This window comes from Dipodomys spectabilis, unplaced genomic scaffold (genome assembly GCF_019054845.1).
Source record: "Dipodomys spectabilis isolate Male_0828 unplaced genomic scaffold, ASM1905484v1 ptg000112l, whole genome shotgun sequence".
Taxonomy (NCBI): domain Eukaryota; kingdom Metazoa; phylum Chordata; class Mammalia; order Rodentia; family Heteromyidae; genus Dipodomys; species Dipodomys spectabilis.
In genome coordinates this window covers 934,784-962,096 of record NW_024870789.1, presented here as the reverse complement: position 1 = coordinate 962,096, position 27,313 = coordinate 934,784, and the positions used below count along the sequence as shown (strand labels likewise).

The window sequence follows — 27,313 nt, the reverse complement described above, 5'->3', positions numbered from 1 at the left end:
ATGCATATAATTCTAGCTACTCAGGAGGCTGAGATATGAGGATCTCAGTTCAAAGCCAACCAAGGCAAGAAAGGCAGTGAGACTCTTATCACCAATACACCCCCAGGAAGGTGTGCTGTGCCTCAAGTGGTAGAGCGTAACCTTGAGGAGAAGAGCTCAGGAAAAGTGGCTAGGCACAGAATTCAAGTCCCATCTCCAACAAAAATATGGTGGGTAGATAGATAGATAGATAGATAGTTAGATAGATAGATAGATAGATAAATACATACATACATACATACATACATATATACATAACATAGATGAAAAAAGAAGACAAAAGAAAAGAATAGCAACAAAGAAAAAACTCTTATTTCCATTTCCTGGACAATATTATTTCCAAATTATTTGCCATTTGAAGCTTGGATAAATCTGGGTTGTGGATCCCATGATCCCTTAGGATGAACTGTACCTGAATTTTCTGATTTATAAGCTAAGAAATTAGAAATTACTGATTTTTACTACTAATTAATTTTGCAAGTAATTAATGCCTGTAAAAGAGTACTGTCCTCCAAACAGTCCTTAATATAGCAAAATCTGAATACTGTTTCCAAGGGCTCTGATGCCTAATTTGTGGGTCTGTATCCAGAACTAATTTATTTATTTAGAAAGAAGGGAGAGCCTCTCATGAGCTGCTAGCATTGACATCCAAGCCTTGATGTTTAAGTGAGGAGGACAAGTCAGATAGTTGACATGGTACCTGACAGGGAGGAGGGAAGTGCAAGAGCACCTACATCAGGACTTGTGGAGTTTTACTGGGGAGGTACAGATATCATTTCTCAACTACATCCTCTATGCATAGCCCTGCACATAGTTATAGCTGTGTGCTTAGTAAAATAGAAAGCAACTGTAAGCTTTAGAGCCTAGATGCTAAGATCTACTCATTTGCTTCAACAAAAATCTGTGTTCAAATACTCAAAATGTTGCTAAGTGCAATGATGCAGTTCTTTTTTCTAATTAATTATCCCTTAAGGAGTTTCAGTTCCATAAGTCAGGGTAGAAGCACAGTGCATCTTGATCAATGTCACTCTTTCCACCATCTTTCCTCAGCCCATCCCTATCCTCAAGTTACAGAGTTCAAATTTTACACAATGTACATTGCATATAATGACTGCATTTGCTCATTTGCCCTCTCTCCCTTTGTGTGTCCCCCTGCTTGCCCTAGCCAAGAACCACTTCTTTGTTCCAGAATCTCAAATAAGGCCAGACATTGTGGTACCTGTGTATATCCCCCAGCACTAGAAGGCTGATAGAGGACAATAGAAACCTACCTAAGCTGCCTCAAACAAAACCCACTGCGCATTCTTAAATGGATTGTGATGCTAGTTGTTTGTAAGGGCTTGTTTTTATTTATTTTTTTTATTTGGAAACAACTTAAACTTGCAGAAAAGTTGGATTGAGGGAAAAAAAAATTTCCATAAAGATCAATTTGCTTTGTTAATGTGTGTGCATGTGTGTGTGCGTGTGTGTGTGTGTGTGTGTGTGTGTGTGTGTGTGTGTGTGTGTGTGTGTTCCTGGGGCTTGAACTCAAGGCCTAGGCATTGCCCCAAGCTTCTTTGCTCAAGGCTAGTGCTCTACCACTTGAGCCAGAGCTCCTCATCTAGCTTTTTTGTTTTGATGGTGATTGGACATAAAACTCTCCTGGCTTTCTCTGCTTAGGCTAGTTTCAAAGCATGATCCTCTGATCTCAGTCTTCTGAGTAATTAGATTACAAGGGTTACTACCAACACCAGACTCTGTATGCTTTATAAAAACCTATCTTCTCCATGGTACTTTGAGAAAAACTGTGATGTTAATATGGAGATAATATTATTTCACTGGACAAATAAAAATTGTGTAACTTGTTATGTAATATTCAATGCTTTGATCCATGCGTGACTCATGGAAAGGTTCAACCAAACTAATCAGTGTATGTGTTATGAGAACACATACAGTCTACTCTCTGAGTAATTGCCAGGTGAACTGAATATTCTTAATAGCTATAGTTGCCATAACAGGCAAGTGTCTAGGGACAAGTGGCGAAATATTAACAATATTATCTTGTCCTTAATATTAACAATAGTAATATTAATATTACTACCAATCTTATCATTAATATTAGTATTAATACCAATCTTACTCATAAGACTCCACATTTTGTTAACACCATCCTTCCCACACTGCTTCAGGAATCAGATTTCCCAGTGTTCTCCATTCTATGACAGAGTTTCATCTTTCATGACAAGGCTGATACTTATCTAACACCGTCCTTCCCTGTTCTTCTATGCCTAAACACCCCTCATTTGGTAGGTGGAAGTCTGTTGGGTTTTGACTGAGAGTACATAGCCTTGACTGAAATTCCTACTACAATTTTGTAATTACTATTTAAAGTTAAAAATGTGGAATGAAGGCTGGGAATGTGGCTTCGTGGTACAATGCTTGCCTAGCATGCATGAACTGAGTGTGATCCTCATTGCTACATAAACAGACAAAGACAGAAGTGGCGCTGTGGCTCACGTGGTACAGTGCTGGCCTTGAGAAAAAGAAAACAAAACAAAAAAAAAAACTCCGGGATAGTGACCAGGCCCTGGGTTCACTGCCAGGACTGGAAAAAATGAGGAATGAAAATATTACAATAGAGCTCTGGCCTCCCTGAGGTCAATATTACCATGGGGCAGGGGACAAAGCTAGAAATTAGGCTTGACAGTTTCTTGTCCTTGGAAGTTGTACACTTGAAATATTAGATGAGAAATGGCTAAATGCTCCAAATTCTCACGGTCCTACTGGTTAGTATTACAATCCTCAATAATTTATTGATACTGTTCTTTTCTTTTTCACATGTCCATCTTTCTGTGGAAGCCCTACAAATGAGTGCATAGAAATGAAAGGTTCAGCATGTTCCCAGAGTGTAGCCCTGGAAGCAGCCTCTCCCACAGGGCAGCCACATCCCTACATCCCACATCCCTGCAGCTTTCCACAACTGCAATTAATCAACCTTGAACACTTCACCTTGAACCTATGGTGAGGAGTGGCTATTAGCTTGCCAATTAAACTGCTTGACTGAATTCACTAATAAAGTAAGAAACTAGCTGAGTCCCCTCTGCCTGGGGCCATTTGTTGAAGCAGGAACCACAGCCACAGGTAAACCCAGGTCTCTGCAGGTAAGGAAGCTGCAGTGGACTGGTTTAGAAATGCTATCTACATATGCCAGAGTCAAACAAGCTTTCTCTAAAACTTAATAAAATATTAAAGAGAGAAAAGGAAATATATAAGCATTGGACTGATGAATATTGGGGAGCTCAAGGCAGTTTGGGAGCCAACTCTCACCTAACATCACATCAACATAACATGACATAACACAGCATAACATCAAACCAAACAAAGCACACTGATGGCATTCTAAAAGGGGCAAGGTGAATGGCTGCCTCCTACTCACTAGCAGTGCCGACCAGTCGTTCTCAAGCTCTTCTGCTAGTCTTATCAAATATTGCAGATCTGTAAAGTCCATGTAAGATGTAGTGGAGCATGCCTCTAATTCCAGCACTCAGGAGGCTGAGCTAGGAAGACTATAATTTCAAGTCCAGGTCAAGGCTACATTGGGAGACTATCTCAAAAAGAAAAAAGAAACGTTCCATGTAGAAGCCAAAGGGAGTCCAGCATTTGTAATTACTTGGTTACCTCACACAAAAGACTGGTCCCACAACTTGCCTATTGTTAGTGGCTTTGGCTGCTTCTCCACTGCCCCCCACCTCCTCCCTTCTCACCCATTCACAGAAGCCTTAGCTGAATTAAATACCAGGATTCAAAATAAAAGTACTTCTAGAAGCTCCCATTGCACAGAGGAAGCTTCTAAAGCCCATGGGGCCCCATACACAGACAGCCTTTCCACATATTAGCTCTAGGGCTGTGATGAACATTCAGGAAGAAATCTAGTAAGTACTGACTGATTTCTCTCCATGCTCCATCTCATGCTGGAAGGCAATCAAGGACCCTACAATGGTATTTTCATGGCTTGCTCATTGGGCACTTCACAGTTGACAGAGCCAACATGAAGTTTGCATTTGTAGGTAAATTTTGAAAAGCTAAGGAAGAAAACCAAGAAAAACACAACTCACTATCTTCCGCTGAGGTACCAAGGCCCTTCCAGATGTCACAGTGACAAGAAACAGCTGTGTTTCTGTATAATGTGTAGAACAGCAGCTTTAAGGCCTACACTTGATCTATATCATTTTGTGAAGTAATAGCGTTAACCTGAGATGAATATGATTGCCAGATAGAAAAATTTTACATCTCAGGGCTGGGAAGGTGGCTCAGTGGTAGAGGGCTTGCCTTGCATGCATGAGGCCCTGGGTTCGATTCCTCAGCACCACAGAACCAAACAAGAATAAAGCCAGAAGGGGTGCTGTGGCTCAAGTGGTAGAGCGCTAGCCTTGAGCTGAAGAGCTGAGGGACAGCGCCCAGGCCCAGAGTTCAAACCCCACGACCAGACCACCCCCCCAAAAAAAAAGAAACAAAAATTTTACATCTTATTTGCATACATCAACAGTGAATATCCATTGGCACAGCATGAGGCAAGAACTGATAAATAATTTGTGCCAATAAATAATCACATGTGCAAATATATAAAATCATACCACAGACACTAAGCCCATCAGCTTACCAAACATAACAGATCTTTTGTTTGGTGCAATTCCATCATGTAAACTATAAAAGAGTAATACCTAGTACAGGGACGCACACACTGACCCAGTATCAGACCATCCAGCTTATGTGTCAAGGATTTACAAGTGCCTAAGTCCCAACTCTATCCTGGAAGTTTCAGCTCAGGTCAATCCTCAGCTTGATTTCACCCACTCACTTATTCTTCAGGGTGAAGTGTGCCTGAAAATCATCTTTAGACCCAAACTCAAGTCTTCTTGAAATAAGTTGTGTACCTTGAACCAGAATGTCACTGGAAACAACTCTGATTTTTGACACCACCTGGCCTCAACAGCTCAGTGACAGCTCTGTTACTGGGCAGTATCTTATCTGGCCATAAGCTCTTGCCCTTAGGCAAGGCCTCTTGAAACCCTGTGCCCACCAGTTTAACCCTTTCCTAGCCTACATTGCTCGTTACTTCAATTAATTGGAAGTGTAAGGTATGGTCGGAGAATTAATATTAATAATTCAGGGTAGAATAAAATAGACTACATTGTTAGTGCCCTAGGCTCTTATGTGTTTGGTGAATTAACGTGAAGCAAATGAACATATATTTCTAATTCATGGCTACTTAATAAAATTTGATATTATATATGACATTGCTCACAACACAGGGTTTCTTCACCACAATTCCAATTCTTCAGCCCCTCTGTGGCTGTCTTGACAGTGTGCTTTGCAAATGAGGAAAACACACCATCATTTTTGGATACTGTGAGGCTTCTATTGAAGGGTAATTCCATTTTAGTGGTACCCAGTCCAGGAATTAGATTGTCCTTATCAATTGCCTACATGGATAATACTTTCAATGGGGGAAAACATAATGCAAGTTCCTATCTTAGTTCGATGTAAGGGCTTGCTCACCTCTAGCAGAATCCTGACACACAGGAAGATGCTTCCCAAGGGAGATGAAAGGCTGACAGAAATTCACAGGTGTGGGCTGGGCCCACCTTCCTCTCACCAGTGATTACTAAAAATAACCACTGGCCCTGCTGACCCAGGATGGACACTGCCCTAAAATACTTACTCATTTCACAAAAAGGAGACTCACTATGTGAAAAGTGAAAGTAAGTTCATATTTTCCTGAAGTTTTAATAAGAACAAGAGCAGAGATACACAGAGGACAAATTCTAAGTGGGCTAATGTGAAATACAAGATAGTCCCACACGATAGGCCACTGTAATAGTGTTTCATATGGGATGTCGTGCCTTCCTCTCCCCATAATGACTCATTAGGGTTCCAGAACATGATATGGCAAGTGGGGAGAGGGTGAGGGAAGCAGGGTCTTCCTTCAAAATCGAAGGTGTCTACAGGGAAGAGACAATTAGCTCAATACCTGCTCCCAGGACACCTGCTCAGACCTCTGGGCTTAACCCTGAGGCTTCTTTACCACTCTGACTATTTCATGGAGAGTTAAAGCCTTTGCTTTAGCTCTTTTTTCTTAGGAAACAATTTCAGTTATTCGCATGCAACATGAATGGATGTACCCTGTTTTAGACTGGTCTAAGTGCTGGCTGTCTGACTTCTCTGTGCCTCCAGCAGTTTTCCAGAGCACAAGCTGTGGAGAAAGACCTGCTGTCCCAAAGACTATATACAGCCAAAAAGCTATCTGTTCAACTCATCCTACAGGAACTAAAGCAAGTCCAGCCTGTTCTCATCACAGGAACTCTAGGAAAATCACAATAAAGGATTTCAAACATACTCTCAGAGTATATATTAAATGATACTAATATGATACCTCTCTACCATCACCAGCTTTTTAATTATGGATTTTTTAAATCAGTTTTAGGGCCTGAACTCTTGGCGGGGGCGATATCCAACAACACTTCAGACCTGGAGCCACAGAACATCTTCTGGCTTTTTCTGCTTATGTAGTGCTCAGGAATTATCAGGTCATCTTGCATGCAAGGCAAGTACTCTACCACTGAACCACCTTCCCAGCCCCACTAGATAATTCTCAATCTCCCTAATCTGTCATTTGAATATATGAAGAAGCCCCCAAATAGAAGATAAACTTTGCATAGTCATTTAATAGACATGTTATAATATGTCAAACATGAGTTGTTTACATTAAATATATTAGAAATAAGTGGAACTTCTACTTTTAAATTTTTCTTCCTATTGTTTATAGCCTCTACAGTACCCAGTCCTCAAAGCAAGGGACCCAGACTCTTAAATTTCTTTCTCTGCAAGTCAGAAACAGAAGACACAAGCCTTGAGTCTCTTTAAACTAACTTCAGTCTTTACTCGTTTACTATAATAATTTGGAAGCCATTAGGAAGTGGAAATGTTAGAAAAGAAATTATTATTTTGAAAATATAACTTTGGTAGGTATTGGGTGTCATCAAATGCATTGTAGTCAAAACCTGACAACTAAGGAATTCAAATGTGTTTGTACATCTACTTAGTAGGACGAAAGAAAGAAAACAAGAAAGAAGGAAAGAAAAGAAAGAGTAACAGGACTTGTGAGTTCATAATGCATTCAATTGTTTAATCAACTAAAGTGTTATTTGCTCAATAGGAAAAGCAATGTATTTAGTAAAGCTAGATTGGCATGAATAGACTAATACATCTCCAGAGAGTGATCCCGTAGCTCCCTTCACATGGTTAGCGTGGACAGGAATCCTTATTTTCAATGATACATTTCTGGCTTCCTCCCACTGAGGTACTGGGACTCAGGCATCTCCCTATCACAAGACACGGCTCCTACACATCACAGAGGCATCATGTGCTACCTTGGTTACTTTACCCAGCTGTTCTAAAACTGCCTCATGGCTTTTCTTTGTTTATTTTAGTTTTGTGATATTTTTCTTATGATCAGCTCACTTGACCAGTCACATGCTATTTTAAAATGAAATACTTTAAAATTAAAAACGATGAAATAATTGGAAATAATCTATGACCACCAATATTTCTTTTCTGACTGAGTTTTCCTCATCAACATTTATTGTCATTCAATACAGGGAAAAGATACCAAAAAAAAATAAACACAAAGTTTTAGCAAGAAGCAAGCTAACAAATGATATCTTGATGGGTCCTTTTCTTAAATTTCAGTATAACTAGTTTTGTAGCTATATGGAAAATAGCTAAGGATATAAAATCTTTGGAAGACACCAGAGTGGTTTGACAATAGCAGACTCACCATCTGTCCTATGTAGACTAGCAAATCCAGGGCCGTGGCTGCTCGACAGCTCTGAGCTGCTGATGAAGGATACCAAGCGCAAGGCAGGGGACAGTGGAGCATCGCTCTTGTCTGTACAACAACAACAAAAGACATCATCATCCCTCACAGGCTAGAGACACACTGAGAAAAATTTTCCAACTCTCTACTTTCTCACCTCCCTTCTTTTTTAATTAAGAGGTAGAAAACCGCTTGAATTTGTAGCAAACATCAGCTTTCACTGTGATATGCTAGTAACTGCTAACTACAGGCTCTCATTGATTATTAAAACTGATGTGTAGCATTTGTTCTTTCTCATGGTGGAAGTATTTCAATTTGACCAGAATTGAACCTGTCCACAGGATAGGTTGGAAAGAGATGCACAGTTTCACATATCACATGGCATTTTCTCCATGCACATACATATGTACATAGCCATTGTGCTTAAAACATAGGTGTCATGAAATCAAGAACTAGTGGAGAGGTTTGAGAATTTACTTTCATTTTGCTTAACTGGAAGTTTATATAATTTTATTTTGAAAAACGACTGGTTTGTAAAAGTAATGATTGGCTCTGTATTGAAAGTTTCTTGACTTCCCTAAAACTATCTAAGGATTCATTAGAAGCCCAGTCCAGAGCCAAAGAAAATTTTTCATGCATTTCAAACAGCCCTACATGGCTCAGAGGTTGGAAACAAGTGACACAGGTTTGCCAATGACCTCTAAAGAGTGAGAAAATCCTTCGAGGCACGGTTCACATAACGAACAAAATTATTTACACTATTTACACCAGAAAGGGGTCCTGTGACTACGTTGTCCTGGGCTAGATACCCAGAACCAAGAGCAGCCTCGACCATGAAGCCTCCAAGTCTCCAGTAGGCAGCCCCGATCTTATTAGTTGGTCTGCAAACCACAAATTAGTCGGCTGTTCTGCAAACCTCCAACCCAGACCTCCAAAGCTGCAAAGCTGCAAAGCTCCGAAGGGGAAGGCTTTTCCTTTTCTTCCCTTCCTCCTTCTCTGCAGCCTCTCTGCTCTCCACAGGCCTGCCCCGCCTGCGCAGGAGGCGCCTCTCCACAGGCCGCTCCAGAGAAAGGTCCCAGACGGCCCCTCGAGGAGGCCCCGAATGACCTCTGGAGGCCGTCCCGGATGGCTGTGGAGGCTGGCCTGCCTCCTCAGGCCTGCCCTGCGCTACTCGGCAGGCTGTCCCTGCTGTCGCCTCTCTTCACTCAGTGTCTCCCCTCTCCCTTGCTCTACTTCTTCCTTGCTCTCTCTCCCCCACCCTCCTCAGGACTCTCCTCCGGACTCTCCTCAGGACTCTCCTCCGGACTCTCCTCAGGACTCTCCTCAGGACTCTCCTCAGGACTCTCCTCAGGATTCCCCTCAGGACTCTTGGTCTCTCCCCTACTCTCCCCTTCTCGGTCTCCCCTCAGGACTCCTAACAGGCAGCCTATGCACAGGCTGCGCCCCTCCCCTTTCGGCGCTTGCCCCGCCCCTTCGGCGGCATGACACGCCCCTCCTGTGGCACACCACGCGGGGCGGGGCCAGCTTCTCGATGTCCCGCCTCCTCTGGTGGCCTGGCTGTGCAGCAGTGAGGCTCACCTCTTGATTCCCGCCCCCTTCAGCCGGCCGGGCCACGGAGCCATGCAGATTATCGGCGCCCCACTTATTATCGGGGCCACGCTGGTTATTACAACATCATTTCCATTTTCACTCACCAGGGCCTCAGGCTCAGCCTTTCCTCCGGTCATGGGTGCGCACGGCACGCAGGTCAGCACCAGCTGTGTCTGTTACCAGGGTAACCACAGTCTCCACTGTGGCTGACACACTGTTCGCTCTTCTCATCCATTCAAAATAGCACACTTCACACACTCAGCGTGCAATTTGTTATGTGATGCGCTGATTGATATCTATGGATGCCTGTCACACAACAGTTTCTACGCTCAACAGCTTCAGTTTCAGGGCTTTTCTTTGCAGCCCTCTCTACATGTGTCCGGCTTTTACGAGTATTACTCTGAGACCATGTTCACAGGACCGGTAAACTTCTAACATGCTCCTGGCACAAGGAAGTGTAAAGAAAACCCAATTGTGGGCTGGGAAGGTGGCTCAGTGGTAGAGCGCTTGCCTTGCATGCATGAGGCCCTGGGTTCGATTCCTCAGCACCACATAAGCAAAAAGAAAAATGCCGGAAATGGCGCTGTGGCTCAAGTGGTAGAGTGCTAGTCTTGAGCTGAAAAGCTGAGGGACAGCGCCCAGGCCCAGAGTTCATGCCTCAAGACCGGACCCAAAAAAATTAACAAAAGAAAAAAGAAAACCCAATTGTTGAAGTGTTACTGTGGAAAATGGAAATTTCAGAACATTCTGGAAGGGAGAGGTTTCTGCAGGCATAACAGTGGAAGGAACTCAGGCGCAATGATGTCTTCAGCAGACCAGTCTACCCCATTCCTTTTGTGTACAAAGGGATCCCAGGAAGGGAATCAACCTCTCCAAACACATGGCATTGGCTGAGGCCGAGTGGGGATTCATTTCCTTCCCTGTTTAACTGAGCCACCTGCTCCATTTCCCCCCTACACCTTTCTTTTTCATGGCCTCTGGAAACAGCAGTCCAGCCCCCTCTCTGTCCCCTCTGCTCACGTAGTAATAATCTCATCATTGCTGATTCCAGAACCAGACTACAGAAAGCTCTGGGCTAGGCACCAGGTGTCTGACCTTAGAATGCTTCTCACTTTCCCAAAGCCTGGATTTTCTCATCCACACAAGTTACTGAGAATCTCACACGGCTCACAAGGCTTGCTTTGCCTATTTCATGATGGTGAAACAACTCACCACACATTCAGTCCCCTGACATTTTCTGTGAGGACATTGTCCCCATGTAGGGAACGCTTATGATTTTGTCCTGTCTTCATATTCATTTTTAACTGTAATTGAACTACTCCTAACAGAGGCTGGGCCTGCTCACTGTGACATCCTTTCCAAAGGGGTCCAGATGGCAGCAAGAGCAAAACAGACAGATCTCACTCCACTTTCCTCCAACTCCTTTTACAGAAACCACTCAGACATTTTTACTCACAATAAACCTGACTACATTCACTTCCTCCTGAACTACCACATCCATGCTTCACACTCCAGGATAGAGCAACCCTGGGGCCCTATTTGGATATCACTTTGGGCACAATAAAAGCACAAAGATGTAGGGCCCCTCTCTTTCTCTGCCTGTACCCTCTGACCTCCATGTTTTCTCTCTCCCTGACTGTGCCCTGAGATAAATACCCTTTGTTTGTGATTCCTGATCTTCCTTTCCTTTATAGCTTCATTCACCCCTCTCCTCTGTGACCTGCCTAACTTCTCAGCTGTGCTCCCAACCTCCCTGTCCACGCTATGCCCTAGCCTTTCCTGTCCTTTCTCTCTGCTGGGCTCTGACTTCCTTGACTGCGATGAGCCCTCCACTCTGAGTCCTGTCTACTGTGCCTCACGACCTCCCTCTCCTCTCTTTTCTGTCACCTCCTGACCTTCCTGATGTCTTTTGCCTATATTCCCTGAACTGTATCTTCTGCTGGCTCTGCCCCCAGCCTCTTTGTCCTCTGTTAGTGCTCCTTGTTCACTCTGTCCTCTCTCTATCATGGCCCCTGCCTGTGTGCTCTCTGCTGTGGTTTTGATCTCCCTTTCCTTCTCTGCTGTGCCCTGTCACCTTCACTGTTATCTGATATAACCTCTGACTCTCCTCACATCTGCTTTCTATGCCCTCTAACTTCATATCCTCTCTAACTTCTCCATATTCTCCCAACTATGATCCTCAACCTACATGTCTTTGCTTTCTATCTGTTCACCTTGTCTTTCTTGTCTTGTCTCTCTGTTATGACACCTGGACCAATCAGCCCCCTCCTCCACTTTTGTTCAGGACCCCTGTGTTTAACCTATAGGCATATCTCACTCCACAGAATACAAAGTTTACTAAACCTCTAGAATGTTCTTCTCTGGTTCTGTTATTGAGTCTGGTCTGTAATCTGAGCCCTGATGTGGAGGCCACAAGCTGAGTTCATACAAACTCTAAGAAAGAGCAGATAACATCCATGGTATGAAACCACATTTCTATTTTCCTAACACAAAGTATGCAAAGCTTAGTGCAGAAAAAGAAATAATACCTATGCTGACACAGTCTTCCCTTGAGAGGAACAATTTGATCAAGTTTTAATGAATTATATACTCTAAATAAGAGGCTTTAGAATCAACTCACATAATTGACTGCTAGTCACTTAGGGAAATGGAAGGGTTCACAAGGTGGCACTTTCCATAAGTCCTGACAGGAACACTGCTAATTACATACAGCACTGCCTCTAGCTGGCTGACATGCACACCACTGCAGGCTCGGGAGCCTCTGACATTCTCTTCAAAAGTTGATAAGAAATTGGGTCCCTCTGCTCATATCTGTAACTCTGACTACTCAGGAAGCTGAAGACTGAAGAGCCCAGTTCAAACCCAGCCTAGGAAGGAAAGTTCCTGAGACTTTTATCTCCAATCAACCACCAGAAAGCTACAAGTGTATGTGTGACTCAAGTGCTAAAGCAATAGCCTTGAGTAGAAAAACTAGGGGGTAAGTGACAGTAGCCAGGACCTGAGTTCAAGTTGCAGTACCAGAACACACACAAAAAAGACCTGTTTTTGTTTTCTTTCTCTTGCTTCATCAGAAAAAATCTCAATATGAAAAACTGATGATGAGCCTTATTGATCAATAAAATTTCTTTTTCAATGGATGAATCCTGAAAAGCTTCAGAAGAAAAGAACCATTTCTAGTTATTTCCTTTTAACAAGTGAACTGTCAAAACCAATTGGAGAACCATCACCTTAGGGGAGAAACAAGCTAGGTAGAAATCATAAGCTTGTAATCACACATGAAACTAGAGATTGCTACAACTAGGATTGAGCAATTTACTTGTCTCCATAAAACATAGTGTAAAGTGTGTCCTTATGAAAAAAATGCCAGTTTCCCAATTCACTCACTCCCTCTGAGGTTTAAATGTACTCAGGACACATTTCTGAGAAGCATAACAATTCTAAAGGAAAAGAAAAGCTCTTCATTCAGCAAAAAAACAGGTTGCAATCAAGTGAGGTGACTCTCAAATCACTGCCAATGCAGCTTAAATAAAGCAGGTCATTTTCATAAGGAACCAGATTTAATCTTTATTTCCTCAACTTGCATTATACTGCTTGACCCACAGTTGACATTTGATGAGTATTTCCTGAACTACACCGACCACTGTTCTAAGAACTAATGTACAACTTTCTAAAACTCTCTGTTATCTACCCTATATATCACTCTGAACACATATTGACCATAAATATGCGTCTTTAATGGGCTGAAATAACCCTAAAAGGAGAGCTGTGCCGTCCTCATTTGCCAGGCCAGATGGGAGGTAGAGGAGTGACAGCACCAGTCAAGACAGAAGAGTCTAGGAACAAGGCTTACCTCTGCAGCCAGGCAGGCTCCCACAGCATTCACATCAGGACACATTCCCATCCCAGCTACATTCAACAACCCACCACACCCCACTTTTTGACAGGACCCATAACTTCTGCATAGTCTGTCAAGATTGGGTCCTTTTGTGAAATAAAATACAGAGAATAGGCAAAGCAGCAGTGTCTGCTTTTAAACACAGACTTGAAGGAGACTTTGAGAGCCCACTGCCCCAAAGCACTGAGTCCTGTGGCTGCACTTGCCTAGGCCTCCCAGGTCCTCTGGGTAGGACTATCAGACCCTGTCATTAATCAGAGAACCCTGTCAGGTAATTTCAAAAGCAATATAAAACACCTAGGGTATGTTACAAACATACAGTCTCTTCCCCATGTACACATATACTTCCACTCATGAAATTGTGATTTGCAAAATGTAATCTGCTTTGGGCTCTACCAATCCAGAATATTAAAGATACACTGGGCGGGTATATGTACAGTCAAGGGAGAAGGCTGTGTATAGAGGGAGGAAATATATGTATTCACATCAGAAGCACAGGGCTCTATCTGTGCAATGGATGGACTTCTAGGAATCACTTGTAGGGGTCACTCAATGATGTCAGCAGGGCCAGACTTAACCTGCAGTTTTCTTAGGACGTCTCCTGTCTGCAAGAGGTTCTGGGACAGTACCACACAGCCCGATTCCACATCAGTGACAGTGACCTCACAGTTTCAAAACAAAAGTCATGTTATGTTAAACCCAAACTTTCCCAATTCTGTAGTTTCTACGAAATTCTCAGATTCTATTGTGAAATGGTTTAAATGGCCACAGAACAATATATTATTCAATTTCTTTAATTCAGAGGATTATGTCCATTCTATAGAATCTGGAAAGCCACTTCCCTTCCTATTGCTTTAAAATTCCATTGAAATTCTGGTCTAAACAATGAACTATGTGGATCCCAAGAAAACTATTGTTATTTTCTAATATTTTAGTGTGGACAAAGATTATTACCAGTAAGCATTTGGATGTGTTTTGCAAATATTTTCTCCTTGCGGGGCATTTTAAAAAATAATAAAAAACTTGAGTACAAATGGCAGACATGTGGTATGGGTCTTAGTTTCTCTTTGGAGTGCCGTGAACCAGAACACAAGGTAGAGATCTCATGAACAGAGAACTTGGGATCTGGTTTGTGAAACACCCCCTCCTTACCAGGGCCAAGCAGTGAGCTGTGCAAGAATCTTCCTCAGGTGAGAAGTACGCTCAGACATCTGGGGTGGAAGCATAGCACATCTTGGGGGACAGGAGACACCCACTAGCCAGGACATGTGGCAGTTTCAGGTTCTGTAAAGTGTTGTACCCTCTCCCTCACAGATGCCTGAGCAGCCAATTCTGACCTTCACGGTGGCTGCAAAGAGCCAAAACCGCACAGGAGAACACAAAGGAAGATATCAAGCATTTCAGGAAGGCACATTCCCAGGGGAAGAGCCAGAGTTAAGAAGGGTTCAACAAGCTAGAGAGAAGCCTGGGGAAGAAATGAAGAAAGGAGAAAACTCAAGGGCTGGAATTTCCAGAAGACTCTCAGATTCCAACAGTGCTGCCTAACATCACTGTCTATGCACATGTGACTCCCACCCCCAGTACAGCTGTGTGCTCCACACGGAGACTAGCATGGTTTAACAAATCAACAGTCAAGGAATAAGAATCACAGTTGTCCAGGCCACATTGATCTGACAAATTCAGCACAATAATTCCAACTAATGGAAAGTAAGTGATATTGAAAGAAGTTATGCTTTTACATTATTTTTTAAAGGGGGAGGGAGTTTAAGTTGCTAATAACCAGTGACCTTAATAGCTAAAAATCAGAGAAATTATTTATAGAGATATAACTTTGTATAAAGTTGAGCCATGTCAATATACTCTAGGAAGATGTTTTAATTTTGTTTGTTTTTTTGTTTCTTTGGGAGGTTGAACTCAGAGCCTCATGCTCATGTTTTTTCCACTCAAGTCTGGTGCTCTACTATTTAAGCCATACCTACACTTTGGGAATTTTTTGCTAGTTAAATGGAGATAAGAGTCACAAGGCAATGGATGAGCAAATGCTGCAAGATTCTCACTGCACACTATGTTGAAAATGAACTATAGAGCTGTGAGTGGGGATGGGAGGGAAAAACTAGGACAGAGAGAGAGAAGGGATGACATTGACCAAAAAGGAATACTTTTTACCTGAGTTGTATAACTGTAAACACTCTACGTATCACCTCGATAATACATTAAACATTTTTAAAGTCAAATCATTAATCTCAGTTTTAAAAAGAATTTAAGAAAGAAAGTCTCAGATGGTGGTGCTTCCCGTTACCTGTCTGTTCTCTGTGCCTAAGGAGGCTGTGCCCACCTGACAGCCCTGCACCTCTCTGGTCTGCTTACTGGGTAGAGAGCCAACTCCATACACCTATGATGCTAATGCAGGACCAAGCCACCTGGGTCAGGACCAGTGATTTCTTTTAGTAACAAAGTTCCTGGAAGATTCATCCACACCAAAACACCAGTGAGGACACTGGCCTGATCTTCCTGGCCAGCAATCCCATCTTATTCTCTCCTCTCTCAACATGCCTGTTAACCTTACCACAATGAGAGCTTTCTTGGGGACTGCAAGACACCTGGGCTCCCAGAGTCAAAAGTACTTTCATCTCCCAGACTTAGGAGGGCAAATCAACTATAAACCACCTCGTGCTAGCTTCATTTTCAGAAGCAGGTCAGCCACGGTTTTCATAAAAGTTTATAGTAATGCAATGGCGTTTTCTGTTTCTGATACAGTTTTAAACGATTTTCTACACTCACGAATGTATCCCGCTACTCCTGGGTTCCAGGTCTGCATAGAAAGAGTCACGAGCATCCTGAACAGGGCGGTAGGGCCATGTCCGCGTCTGAGTGTCCTACACTGTCCATCACTCCAGTCCTCCGCTTGGTGCTAATGCCTCCTTGCTGCTCTCTTCTCTTGTGTGTTTCAAGTAGCCAGAGCTCCCCAAAAATAAGCTTCAACCTGTAAACCCCACCCCAACCCTCCAGCACACTGCTCTGTGCCCTGGAGCCTGCTGAGCCTCCAACCCAGATGCTCCTAGGGACACTATCGCCACTTGGTGCCGCGAGTGCCTCTGCTGGTGTCCGCGAGGAAGTGCAGACCAGACATAAACCCCGCACATTTGCCAGGCTGAGCCTGGCCAGGAGCCCTTAGAGAGTCAACTGTGCTCACACACTGGGTCCAGTCCATACCTCCTCTTCGACAGTTCAATATGCTTCGGACTAAGGAAGTGAGTTATGAGCTGAGTGATATTTGCATACAGTGCAAAATATTGAGCACTCCCTTAAAATTTGCATATTCATTTAAAATGAGAGGTTAGGACAGAATAAACTACTGTGGCTTTAAGGAAATAATTACATAGAACAAAAGCGTGTCTAGGGTTAGCACTTTACTATGTCTATTCCAGCTGGGAATGAGAGTTCTACACTAAATGACTAAAAAACTATGAATTTCTGGGCACCACTAGCTCATGTCTGTAATCCTACCTACTCAAAAGCAGAGATCTTAGGATCACAGATTGAAGCCAGCCTAGGCAGCAAAGCATGTAAGAATTTTATCTCCAATTTATCACACAGATACCTCTCTCCAAGAGTGGAGCTGTGCTGAGCACTACCCTTGAGCACAAAAACACAAAGGACAGCACCCAGAACCTGACTTCAGGCCCTAGATTTGGCACATAATAATGAATTGAAAATAAACCTAATTTGAATATGGCAGAGGACATCAACTGGAATTTTTCCACAGCAGATATACAGCCCCATGAAACATCACTAGTATTTAGGAAAAGGCCAAACCACAGGGTCTCACCACTTTACATCCACTAGGATAGCTGTTATAAAGCAAGCAGAAGCAAGTGGAGCTGTGGCTCAAGTGTTACACTGTTAGCCTTCAGCAAAAAGCTCAGGAAGAGGCTTCTGCCCTGGGTTCAATCCCAAGATCAGCACACATGAAAAACCACACAAAAGAGAAAGTTGAGGTTGGTAGTAACTGGAAGAACATGGAGCCCTAGTTCCTTGCTAGTTTTTTATTTAGGTTGTTTTGTTTGGCAATAGTATGATTTGAACTCAGGACCACATTAGGCAGAGTTAGGGTCCCATTATTTTTATGGCTCTTTAGTTATTTTTCAGATCTTTTTCAGTTATCATTGTGATAGTTTTCCTCAGAGCGGCTTTATACTCCAGTCCTCTACTTCTGTCTCCTGCTTAGCTGGGATTACAGATGAGAGACCGAGTCATCATAGGCCATTATTCCATTTCAGCAGGCAGCATCTAGACATTGACAATAACTCTTTTTAAAGAAATTGGTGGGTACAATTGCGAGTGAGGAAAATGTAATAGGACCTGACATCTGAATATGTTTACATGTGAGGATTTAGTTCATGACTAGACCAAGATGACTCCAATTACTTGAATTTTTCAAAGGCAGCATTTTTCTCTTCTTTCTCACTCTCCTATCACCCCACCCACACACCTACTTGTCATTCCCTAGAAGAGGAAATTCGGGATGATTCTCATACCTTGTGTCAAGGTCACCACACTCCTCTCATTATCTTGTTTTCCAAGGTATTGAAGGAACATTTAGGATGATGACTACATCTCTGGAGACTGCTGGTTAACACATTGGGGAATAATCAGGCCCAAGAACACCATTAGGCTGGACCTTCATGCCTCAGCACTTAAATCCATCAGGAAATCCATGCTCCTGGGTGTGTCCATAAAAACCTCTTTTTTCCCCTACCCACAAGTTCTGCTCTTCTTTCTCAGACAATAGCTCAAGTAGGTCTCATTTTGCCTGCAAATTAATATACCTTTATTTCCTTTACGCTAAGACATTAATCTCACTGACATTGAATTGACATTGAATTCAGGGAACTGAATTTTCAGTAACACGGGAGAGTTGGGAGCTGCAGACTACAAAGCAAAGTGAAAAACACAAATTGCAGAGGAAACTCTAAATTTTCAAAACTGATAATGATATAGACTATAAGCAGTGATCTCCAAAGAAACAGGTAATATCTGAGTCAAGGGGAAAGGCATAGGAAATGGATGGAAGAATGCCTCTGACAGGTTGAGCAGGTGAATTTGGAGGTAGGAATCTAGAGGGCCCAAGAATGAAGGACTTGCTGAGCTAGTGGCAGTGGTAGGGCTTTGTGACACATCACTCTTTCCCCTTTGTGACTTAGTAGAAAACCAGGCCTTTGTGATGTAGGCCTTCATTTACTATATATTGCCAAAGAAACTCCCAGAGCTCAGTTGCTCAAGAGCAATAGTGCGATTCAGATGATGGAGAATCCTCTCTTGTCACTGAAAAGCGTTGCTATTCCATGGCTGAGCCCTGAACTCGCCACCTTTGCAATGGATATGATCCCTGCCATTGTGGGTGGGGTGGGGCTCTACCTCCTGCTACTGCTACTTCCCTGCTTCAAGGAAAATCCATCCTCACCAACACCTGAGAGAAAGAACAAACTGACTAAGGTAAGATCTCTAAGGGCAGACCACCCAAAAATAGGTAGGTAGATAGGTACGTAGATAGATATAGATAGATAGATAGATAGATAGATAGATAGATAGATAGATAGATAGATAGATAGAGACACACACACACACATTGGAATTTTACTTATCAGTTAGACTGATACTGTAGCCTTTGTATAGGAATAGAAGACTTGGGAAAATTAAGTGAATTAAGTCAGTCCCAGAGAGACAAAGGATCCATGTTTTCCTTGATATGTGGAAGGTAGATTTAGTGTATATACTCAACAAATACGGAGGATGTTACACATGTGTACACAAATGTATTGACTGAGATATGGTAGAGTCAAAGGAGATTTTAAAGTGGAATTTATTAGAAAGCCAAAAGTCCAAGTTCAGTAAAATAGAAAAATCAGAAATGTGCTGTTGACAGGGTGGGGTTGGGTCAAAGGGAAAGGGGGGTATTCAATGAGAAGAGGGGGATATGTAGACAAGAATCCAATATATAATCTATCACAGTAAGAAAGAAAGGGCTGAGCAGGCGGGGGGGGGGGGGGTGGGGAGGGACACACTGCAGAAAGAATTAACAGTTATACCACTTTGTGAAATAGCAACTCCCGTGTACAACTGCTTGATAATTTTTTAAATGGTTCTTTAGTTTATTGATGTTTGCACTTCTCAAAAACAAGTAACAAAGCCTCTAGAGGGGAAATTCCAGAAAAAAAGAGAGACATCTTCTCCTAGGAACTATCAGCATACAGGGCACAATGTCAGTAGCATAAGGTAGTATTCTGAGTTCTCAGAACAGCTGTGTGGAGGGCAGCAAGTAGCAGGGTTAATTCAAACCCTGAAACTCAGCAACCAAGGACTGAGGTCCTGAGAGCTGAGGACTTGAACACTCAATCCTATGTCACAGCAGGTGCCTGAAAACTGCACTTTCCCCAGTGTTAGGCTGATTAGCCGACTGTTCAAGGCCCATGTCAACCTCCCATCAGAGGATAAGGTCACCTTTGGACTCAGGAAGGAAAAGCCAACCTGGAAGCTGAGAGGCACCTGGAAATCAGGTTCTTGGTGCTTAGAACAGAAAGAGCACTGAGGTGATCTTTGTTGTCTATCTCATATAAGAAAAACAGAAATGAGCTGGGAAGGTGGCTCAGTGATAGAGCACTTGCCTTGCATAGGTGAGGCCCTGGGTTCGATTCCTTACACCACATAAGCAAAAAGCAAAATGCCAGAAGTGGTGCTGTGGCTCAAGTGGTAGAGTGCTAGCCGTGAGCTGAAGAGTGCCCAGGCCCAGAGTTCAGGCCCCATGAACCAGACCCTGCCCCCCAAAAAAGAAAGAAAAACAGAAATAATTAGCAGCCACACTAACTGTGAAGAAAGGAAATGCAGGGACATAGGTGAAGACATCATTTTATCCAGAAACACCAAATATCTTAAACTTGTCTAGGGAAAGGAAAAGAGTAAAGAGGTCTAAGTCACGTTTTTCTCATCTCTCAGTATCCTGTGGAGAAACGAGGCCAGATCAAGTGCAGGAAGAAACGTGCTGCTCTGAAAGGTAGGCTCCGCAAGTTCTCCCAAGGGGATTTGATCTCGGTCTCTGTCAGCAAGAGTCAGGCCACCAAGTATTTCAGTGTGTAAAACCTTAGGAGGAGAGTCCTGGGAAAGAAACCAGAACTGGAGACATTTTTCAGGTTCCCTGCATGGAATGAAGCTGCGACATGCATCATAACAAATGGGAGGGGCTGAGAGGCTGTGAGGTCACACTGATGATGTGGATGTGTGTCACACAGGAGGAGGGGCTGAGAGGCTGTGAGGTCACACTGATGATGTGGAGGTGTGTCACACAGGGGGAGGGGCTGAGAGGCTGTGAGGTCACACTGATGATGTGGAGGTGTGTCACACAGGGGGAGGGGCTGAGAGGCTGTGAGGTCACACTGATGATGTGGAGGTGTGTCACACAGGGCGGGGCTGAGAGGCTGTGAGGTCACACTGATGATGTGGAGGTGTGTCACACAGGGCGGGGCTGAGAGGCTGTGAGGTCACACTGATGATGTGGAGGTGTGTCACACAGGGCGGGGCTGAGAGGCTGTGAGGTCACACTGATGATGTGGAGGTGTGTCACACAGGGGGAGGGGCTGAGAGGCTGTGAGGTCACACTGATGATGTGGAGGTGTGTCACACAGGGGGAGGGGCTGAGAGGCTGTGAGGTCACACTGATGATGTGGAGGTGTGTCACACAGGGGGAGGGGCTGTGAGGTCACACTGACTTGATGAGGAGCTGGGAACTTCAAGCCCACATGTGGCCCAATTCAATTCCATAAAAACTGTATTAGCAATGAGATGTCCTTTTTCCGGGTGCCCCAAGAGGTGGTGCAGATGATGGAGGTTTGCAGGGCCGGTGGTCCCTTGTAAATAAAGCAGCACTACCCCTCTATATGCCCTCTTAGCACTGGTACACATCTGGCGGCCATGGATACAGATCTGGGATCCAATGTGATCTTCCATGTTCTTTAATAGACAGATGTTTCCTTCAGGCTCCTGTAGGTTCCAGAGGCCCTCCCTTATCTGCCCTAACCATTATCTGTTTCTAGTTTGCAGAGAGATTCGGGAAGAGCTTGAGGAGATGCATGACTTAGCTTCCCTTCTGAGTAGGTAAGGTTTTCCCCATGTCCCTGTGCCTGCATTTCTACCCCAGAGAATGGAATTGTCTTGGGGTTGAGGAAGACTTTAGGTTGGCCTGGGATGTGGCAGAAGCCACAGGATGTAGAAAAGCAAGGGCTGTGTAAATGTCAGGGTGTGGAACTGTGGGTGCCCTGGACAGCAGATAAATACCCTTGCCCATACTGGGACTGTCTGTTGCTGAATGAAGTTTGTCTCCTGTCTCCTACAGTGCCCTAGGGAAACTCGATGACACTGGAAGCTTTCAGCGTTTCTTAAAAGGAGATGCCTTAGGTGAAGTTTTCAACTCAGAATCTGCTACAGCCCTCCCGTCAGAGAGGGACTCTGAGGAGGACACTTTCTCCAGCACTGTGTCCCTGAAGGCTTTCCCATCTCCTTCACCCCAGGGCTTGCAGCCTCTGGCCTCTACCTTGTCACCAGTCCACATGGGTTCCTCAGTTTCTGTTGAATCACACTCATCCCAGAGTGTGTCTCAGCCTCCGGAGCCGTCGATTGCTCTAGGAGAAGGGTCTTTTCCCTGTTCTCATTTTCCTCCACCTGTGGCCTGCACTCCACCCAGGCACGACTCACACTCGGGTCTTCCCCCATGTGACATCAGGGAAGTCCCACCAGAAACCACCCCACAGAGCTCTCCAACCAACAGCTCTCGGGTGCCTTCTCCTATCCCAACCCTCAACTCTGATCTCCTGGAGCTGCCATACACAGTAATTAGTAAGAGGGCAAAGCTGAAATCAGCTTGTCAGGAGAAAGAACACCCTCTGGATTCTCGGGGGAACATGATGAAGTCACTAGGCAGTGCACAAGACACTGCCATCCCTCAGCCCTTCTGGAACACCGAGGGAAAACCACAGCAGCTTCCTGATTCTCAGGAGCTGTTTTTCCCCATGGTCTTGCAGAAATGCTGCCAACTGTTCTGGGGCCTTTCCTGCCTGCACAGCGAGTCTCTGGTGGCTCCTGTCCAAATGTCTGGTCATCCACTAGACTTACCCTTTGTTTTATTCAATAGTTTCTTGCAGTTAGTGCCGGTACAAGTCCAAGCTAAAGTACCTACACCGTACTTTCTACCACAGCCTTTACAGCACCATTTGGTCAAATCACAACCCTTCACTCCAACCGTATCCTGGCCTCAGCCTTCCTCAGTGGCTGAGATCCAGACCTATGCCCATGGCACATTCTGTACACCAATACAATCCTGTCCTTCACCTCCAGTGAGGTCCTGTACTATCCCACCTGTTGTTCAACAATTAGACCATCATCTCAAGAAGAAACACCTACAATGTCATAGAACTTTACCCTCTGTGGTCAAACAGTCTCACAAAACCTTTAGTCAAGAACAGGGTACCTGGAACCAGAGAGGCTTTAGTGATGATTCCAGTGATTTTATTAGCCTAGAGATGAGGAAAAAGCTGGAACATCACCTCCAAGGGAGGATCCTACAGCACCTATGTAAAACAAATAACAAGATCCAGCTGTCACCTAAGAATTTGACAGGAACAGATCAGACAGACCACAAACATGCATTTTTACAAAACTCTACATCTGTAGAGAATTGTTACCGGAATATTCAGAAAACAACCCCAGAGTGTCCAGTATCCCAAGGATGGAAGAACTCTAGAACGGATCTGCAATTCTCTATGAGGAGAGTAGTGAGAGCTCTAGACAGGGATGCAGAAAGCTCCTCAGGGGATTTTCTAGAGGCCAAAACACAGAAAAAATTAGAAAGCGACATGATGAGACCAAGTAGTGATTCAGGATATTTTCCCCCAACTCATTCAAATCAGAACTATCTAGGAGAAACCCCAATAGCACATCTCATCACTAAATGGGAGCAGATCAGTAGCGACAAGCTCCCTATGCATGTTAGTCATTACCGGGGCAAGACAAATCATGCCTTGCCCGCCCGTGGTAACTCCAACTCTAGCAAGAACACTGGCGAAGAACCACCCTTAAATACCAGGGAAACCTGCAAGAGCTCCTCCCAGGAGGTTTCCCACATTGATGCTGCCACTCAACAGCTGCTAGATGTGCATATCAAGAAGCTTTGGGCAAAGCACCAGTGGGGCTTATGCCTAAAAATTCTCAAACCGATAAACATCCTTACTCTGAAAAAGGCTCCCCCTTTACCAACTTCACAGGGAGCTTCACCCTACATGGCCTGTAGTAACTTCAAGGCCTATCACAGAGTGAAGGAGGGTGCATGCCAGAGAGAAGCCCTTCCCAAAGAACAAAAGAGCAAAGAAAGAGAAAAAACTGAAGGCCATGCCTTACAACCTTCTCAACCTCCATCACAACCTGAAACCCCGAGGGGAACACAGGATAATCATAACTGTGGTCCCTTGGAGGTCTCTCCTAGTGGAGAGGAAGGTAGACTGCTTTCTGAGACTCCATCTTGTATCTTACTAAGAAGAAAGTGGCACCATAACATTGTGCCAGAATCAGAAGGAAGCAGTTTAGAAACAACAAATAGCCTAGAAATGGGCATGTCTGCAACAAATGAAAAAAAATACCTCTGCCACAGTGTGTCCATTGAAGAGGTCTTTGTTACACCCAATTCTGAGTACACAGAAGGTCTCATGGAAATGGGAGAGTATAAAAAGCCCACTAACTTGGATTTCAATAACTTGAAACTCAGAAATTCAGAACTAGTGAGGACCACTGAAACACTATTACCACCGAGAATTTCAATTTCCAACTATCCACTTGATTCATACTTTAAAGAACACACAGGATCAACCAGTACAAGCGAAAGCACCCCTTTTGATGATATCCTTCAGGACTGCAATGCTGACCCATTCCTGCAAGGTGGTGCCCCCGAGATGCTGATTGCTGACGACATGTTTGCTTCTCAGAGCTCTCTAACTAGCTCAGAGAACCTTTCTGGAAGCAGCACATCCACTTTCTATGAGCGATGCACTCCCTTGCCAAAGGGAGTGCAAATCACGAAGCAGCAAGAACCTAAGACATCTAAACTCCAGCAGCCATGGTACAGCAAAATGTTTCATGGGCATAATGAGACACAGAGCTGTGAGAGGCCCAAAGCTCCAACACAGAAGGCAAAGCCAGCAGGAATGAGGCCCTCACAAGGCTGGAAGCTGAACTCTCCTGCCCAGGTCAGGAAAACAAGAACTGTGAGGAAGAACTCCAGCCTACCTGTGTCAGAGAAAGCACAGCATCCCCCGGAGAGTCAGTTCGGAAACCAAATAATGAAGTTTATGTCTATTTTCCCTAGAAAAGCCTACAGTCAGGCACACTCACTGTCAAATTCAAAAATCCAGTCAGCCAATAGCAAGAACCAAGACTTAACAACAAGCAGAATCCAAGACAGTGGAGGGCCTGAAGCCCAGACACTCAAGAACACCATTGGGTGAATCCTAGAAGAAGAAATTCACCTTAGGCCTTCGGCCTCCAACAAAACTTTCCACAAAGAATTTCAAGCCCTCACAGATAGACATTCCCACTCCTACATGGCTCCTCCTTACCAAGAAGGAGTCCAAATGAAGACCAGCAGGGTCTCATTTCCCCAAACCAGCCCCACTGGCCATAGCCGTCCTCTCTATGACAGAAGTCTCTCAAACCATAACAACGCTGGGACAGACTTGCTTCCCAGAAAGCCTGTGTCTCTACTCAGCCATGCCTGCCAGCATAGGCCAAGGGAGACACATGTCCCAGGGCAGCATACCCATTGCCCAGGGCAATGTCCTCAGGGAGGGTTAGACAGTCATGCATATTATGCTTAGCATGTACTTCCTTGCGAGGCTCATTTTTGTGAGGACTAACTCCAGTCCATGCAAAGCAAATCTGCTTTTTGTGAATGAGTACAATCTCTGTTTCCCCCTCAAATACATATTGCTTAATACAGTCTTTGTGTGTCATGAGATGTCTTGACTTCTCTTTGTGACTTCGGCTGGTGTAAGGATGGGCAGTCTGTGGTCTTCCTCAAAGAAGCTTCTAGAAGGGATGGGCAAATGACATAATGCTAGTGAAGACTCAGCCTCGATCCCCCCTTTTCCCTATCCTGTTATTTAATCAGTACAAAAACTTCACAAAGCCTTTTGGGGTTGTCAGGATGAGGAAGCCTGGGAAGACAGCTTACTGGGATGTTCCTCAAACTAATGAACTTGGTTCGGTTGGAACATTATCTGTTGTACTTGCAGGCTATTCATCTAGAACAGAATGTTGACTAGCAAAGCCTATGTTTGTCTTATATCTGCCATTAACACTTCTCTTGGAATCTTCACAGAAGCTGTCTCATTCACTGGATGATAGGGGTCTGTAGGGAAAGCCATGCTGCCATTCATGTCTAGTGATCCTGGGTGCTGTTGGGTCACTGGTTTATGTTGCATTGAATTCCAGAAAGCGTAGAAACAGATCAATCAGCCTGTTCTCCAGAATATTGGCTGTTGACTAATGGTTTATTGAGACTTTTGGAATTAGATACTAAAGCCTTTTGTTGTTCCTTTTGCTGGAATGTAGAATCCTAATCATGGATGGAGAATAGTGTAGTTGGTTTGAGAGAAAGTATGGGATGTTGGCCTTGTCCTGACCTGAGCCACTTTGGGGGACAAGATTTTGATCTCAGACTCAGGAGTGAGTTGGTTTGCAGGCAGGAGCCCCAGGTGCCCAGCAATGTACCTGCATATTCTTTAAAGCTCTATAAGCTGAAAGTTGAACTAGGAATGTGTTACAGGAAATAAGTTTGAGTTGTTTCTTCTATGGACTCAGGCAGTGTACACCAGAAACTGCACAGAGAGCGTAGGCCCACTGCTGGTAGGTACATTTCTGCAACACATGGTTTTAACATAAATCCACACACCATTTTGAATTAAGCAGTGACAGTACAATGATCCCTGCTGATCCACCTTATAAAAAATGGTATGTTGACTAGGGTCCGGTACAAATACAACTTTATAATCCCAGGATCAATAAACAAATGGTATCCAAAAAATCATACCTTCCTTTCTGAAGGTTGGTGACAACACTGAGAGTGTGTGGGTTTGTTTTTTTTTTTAACATGGACCATCTGATGCTGGGAAGGAATGTGAGAGGATCTGAGCAGAGGATGTTCCCCTTCCATCACATGACTCCACATGGACATCAGTCCAAGCTTGTTCTGTTGTGTTGTATCTCCTTCCAAAAGCTACTATCATTTCAGACAAGCTTTGATATTCAATCAGTTATATCAATATTGAAGAGCCCATGGGCACATTCTACTGGAATCTTACCTTTGTCCTAGTAACATCCATAATATATTTGCAGGAACCTTTGTTTAAATAGAAACAATACTGGCTTAAAAATAGATCACTGTATGTTGAAAATGAACTTTACAACTTGTAGGTGGGTATGGACGGGAAAAACAATTGTCCAAAGGAAATGTACCCTTTACCTGATATTTGTAACTGTAAACCCTCTGTGCATCACCTTTATAATTAAATAAAATTACATGACATGAAAAAAAAACATCACTTGCCCCTTTTAGGCCTAAAACCATTTGGAAGCCAAAATAAATTCAGAACATGAGGCATGTTTAAGGAAATTTGTGTTTTTCTTTGTTATGATTTTTTTTGCTTCATATCAGACCCATACTGGGTGCTGAAGAAAAGATAGGAACACTATCATGATTTATGATTCTAAAAATATATAAGAAATGTTACTGTCAAGATTTGCATCAAACATAAGTGATTTAAGAGTAAATATCTAATTAATGTTCCAAGGTTTTCATTTATATTAAATTGCCCATGTCATTTCAACAAATGTTATTA

The 27,313-nt window shown here is 43.7% G+C and overlaps 1 protein-coding gene across 1 annotated transcript in view; it reads left to right on the top strand.

Moving 5' to 3' along the window:
* LOC122114858 (spermatogenesis-associated protein 31A1-like) overlaps positions 1 to 24,922 on the top strand; it is a 58,979-nt gene extending 34,057 nt beyond the window's left edge. The window contains exons 2-6 of the mRNA XM_042688119.1: positions 9,848 to 9,907; positions 14,694 to 14,812; positions 16,137 to 16,287; positions 20,373 to 20,497; positions 21,766 to 24,922. Coding sequence (XP_042544053.1) covers positions 9,848 to 9,907; positions 14,694 to 14,812; positions 16,137 to 16,287; positions 20,373 to 20,497; positions 21,766 to 24,922 — 3,612 coding nt within the window. The remainder of the gene's footprint in view (positions 1 to 9,847; positions 9,908 to 14,693; positions 14,813 to 16,136; positions 16,288 to 20,372; positions 20,498 to 21,765) is intronic.
* The last annotated feature ends 2,391 nt before the right edge of the window (positions 24,923 to 27,313 follow it).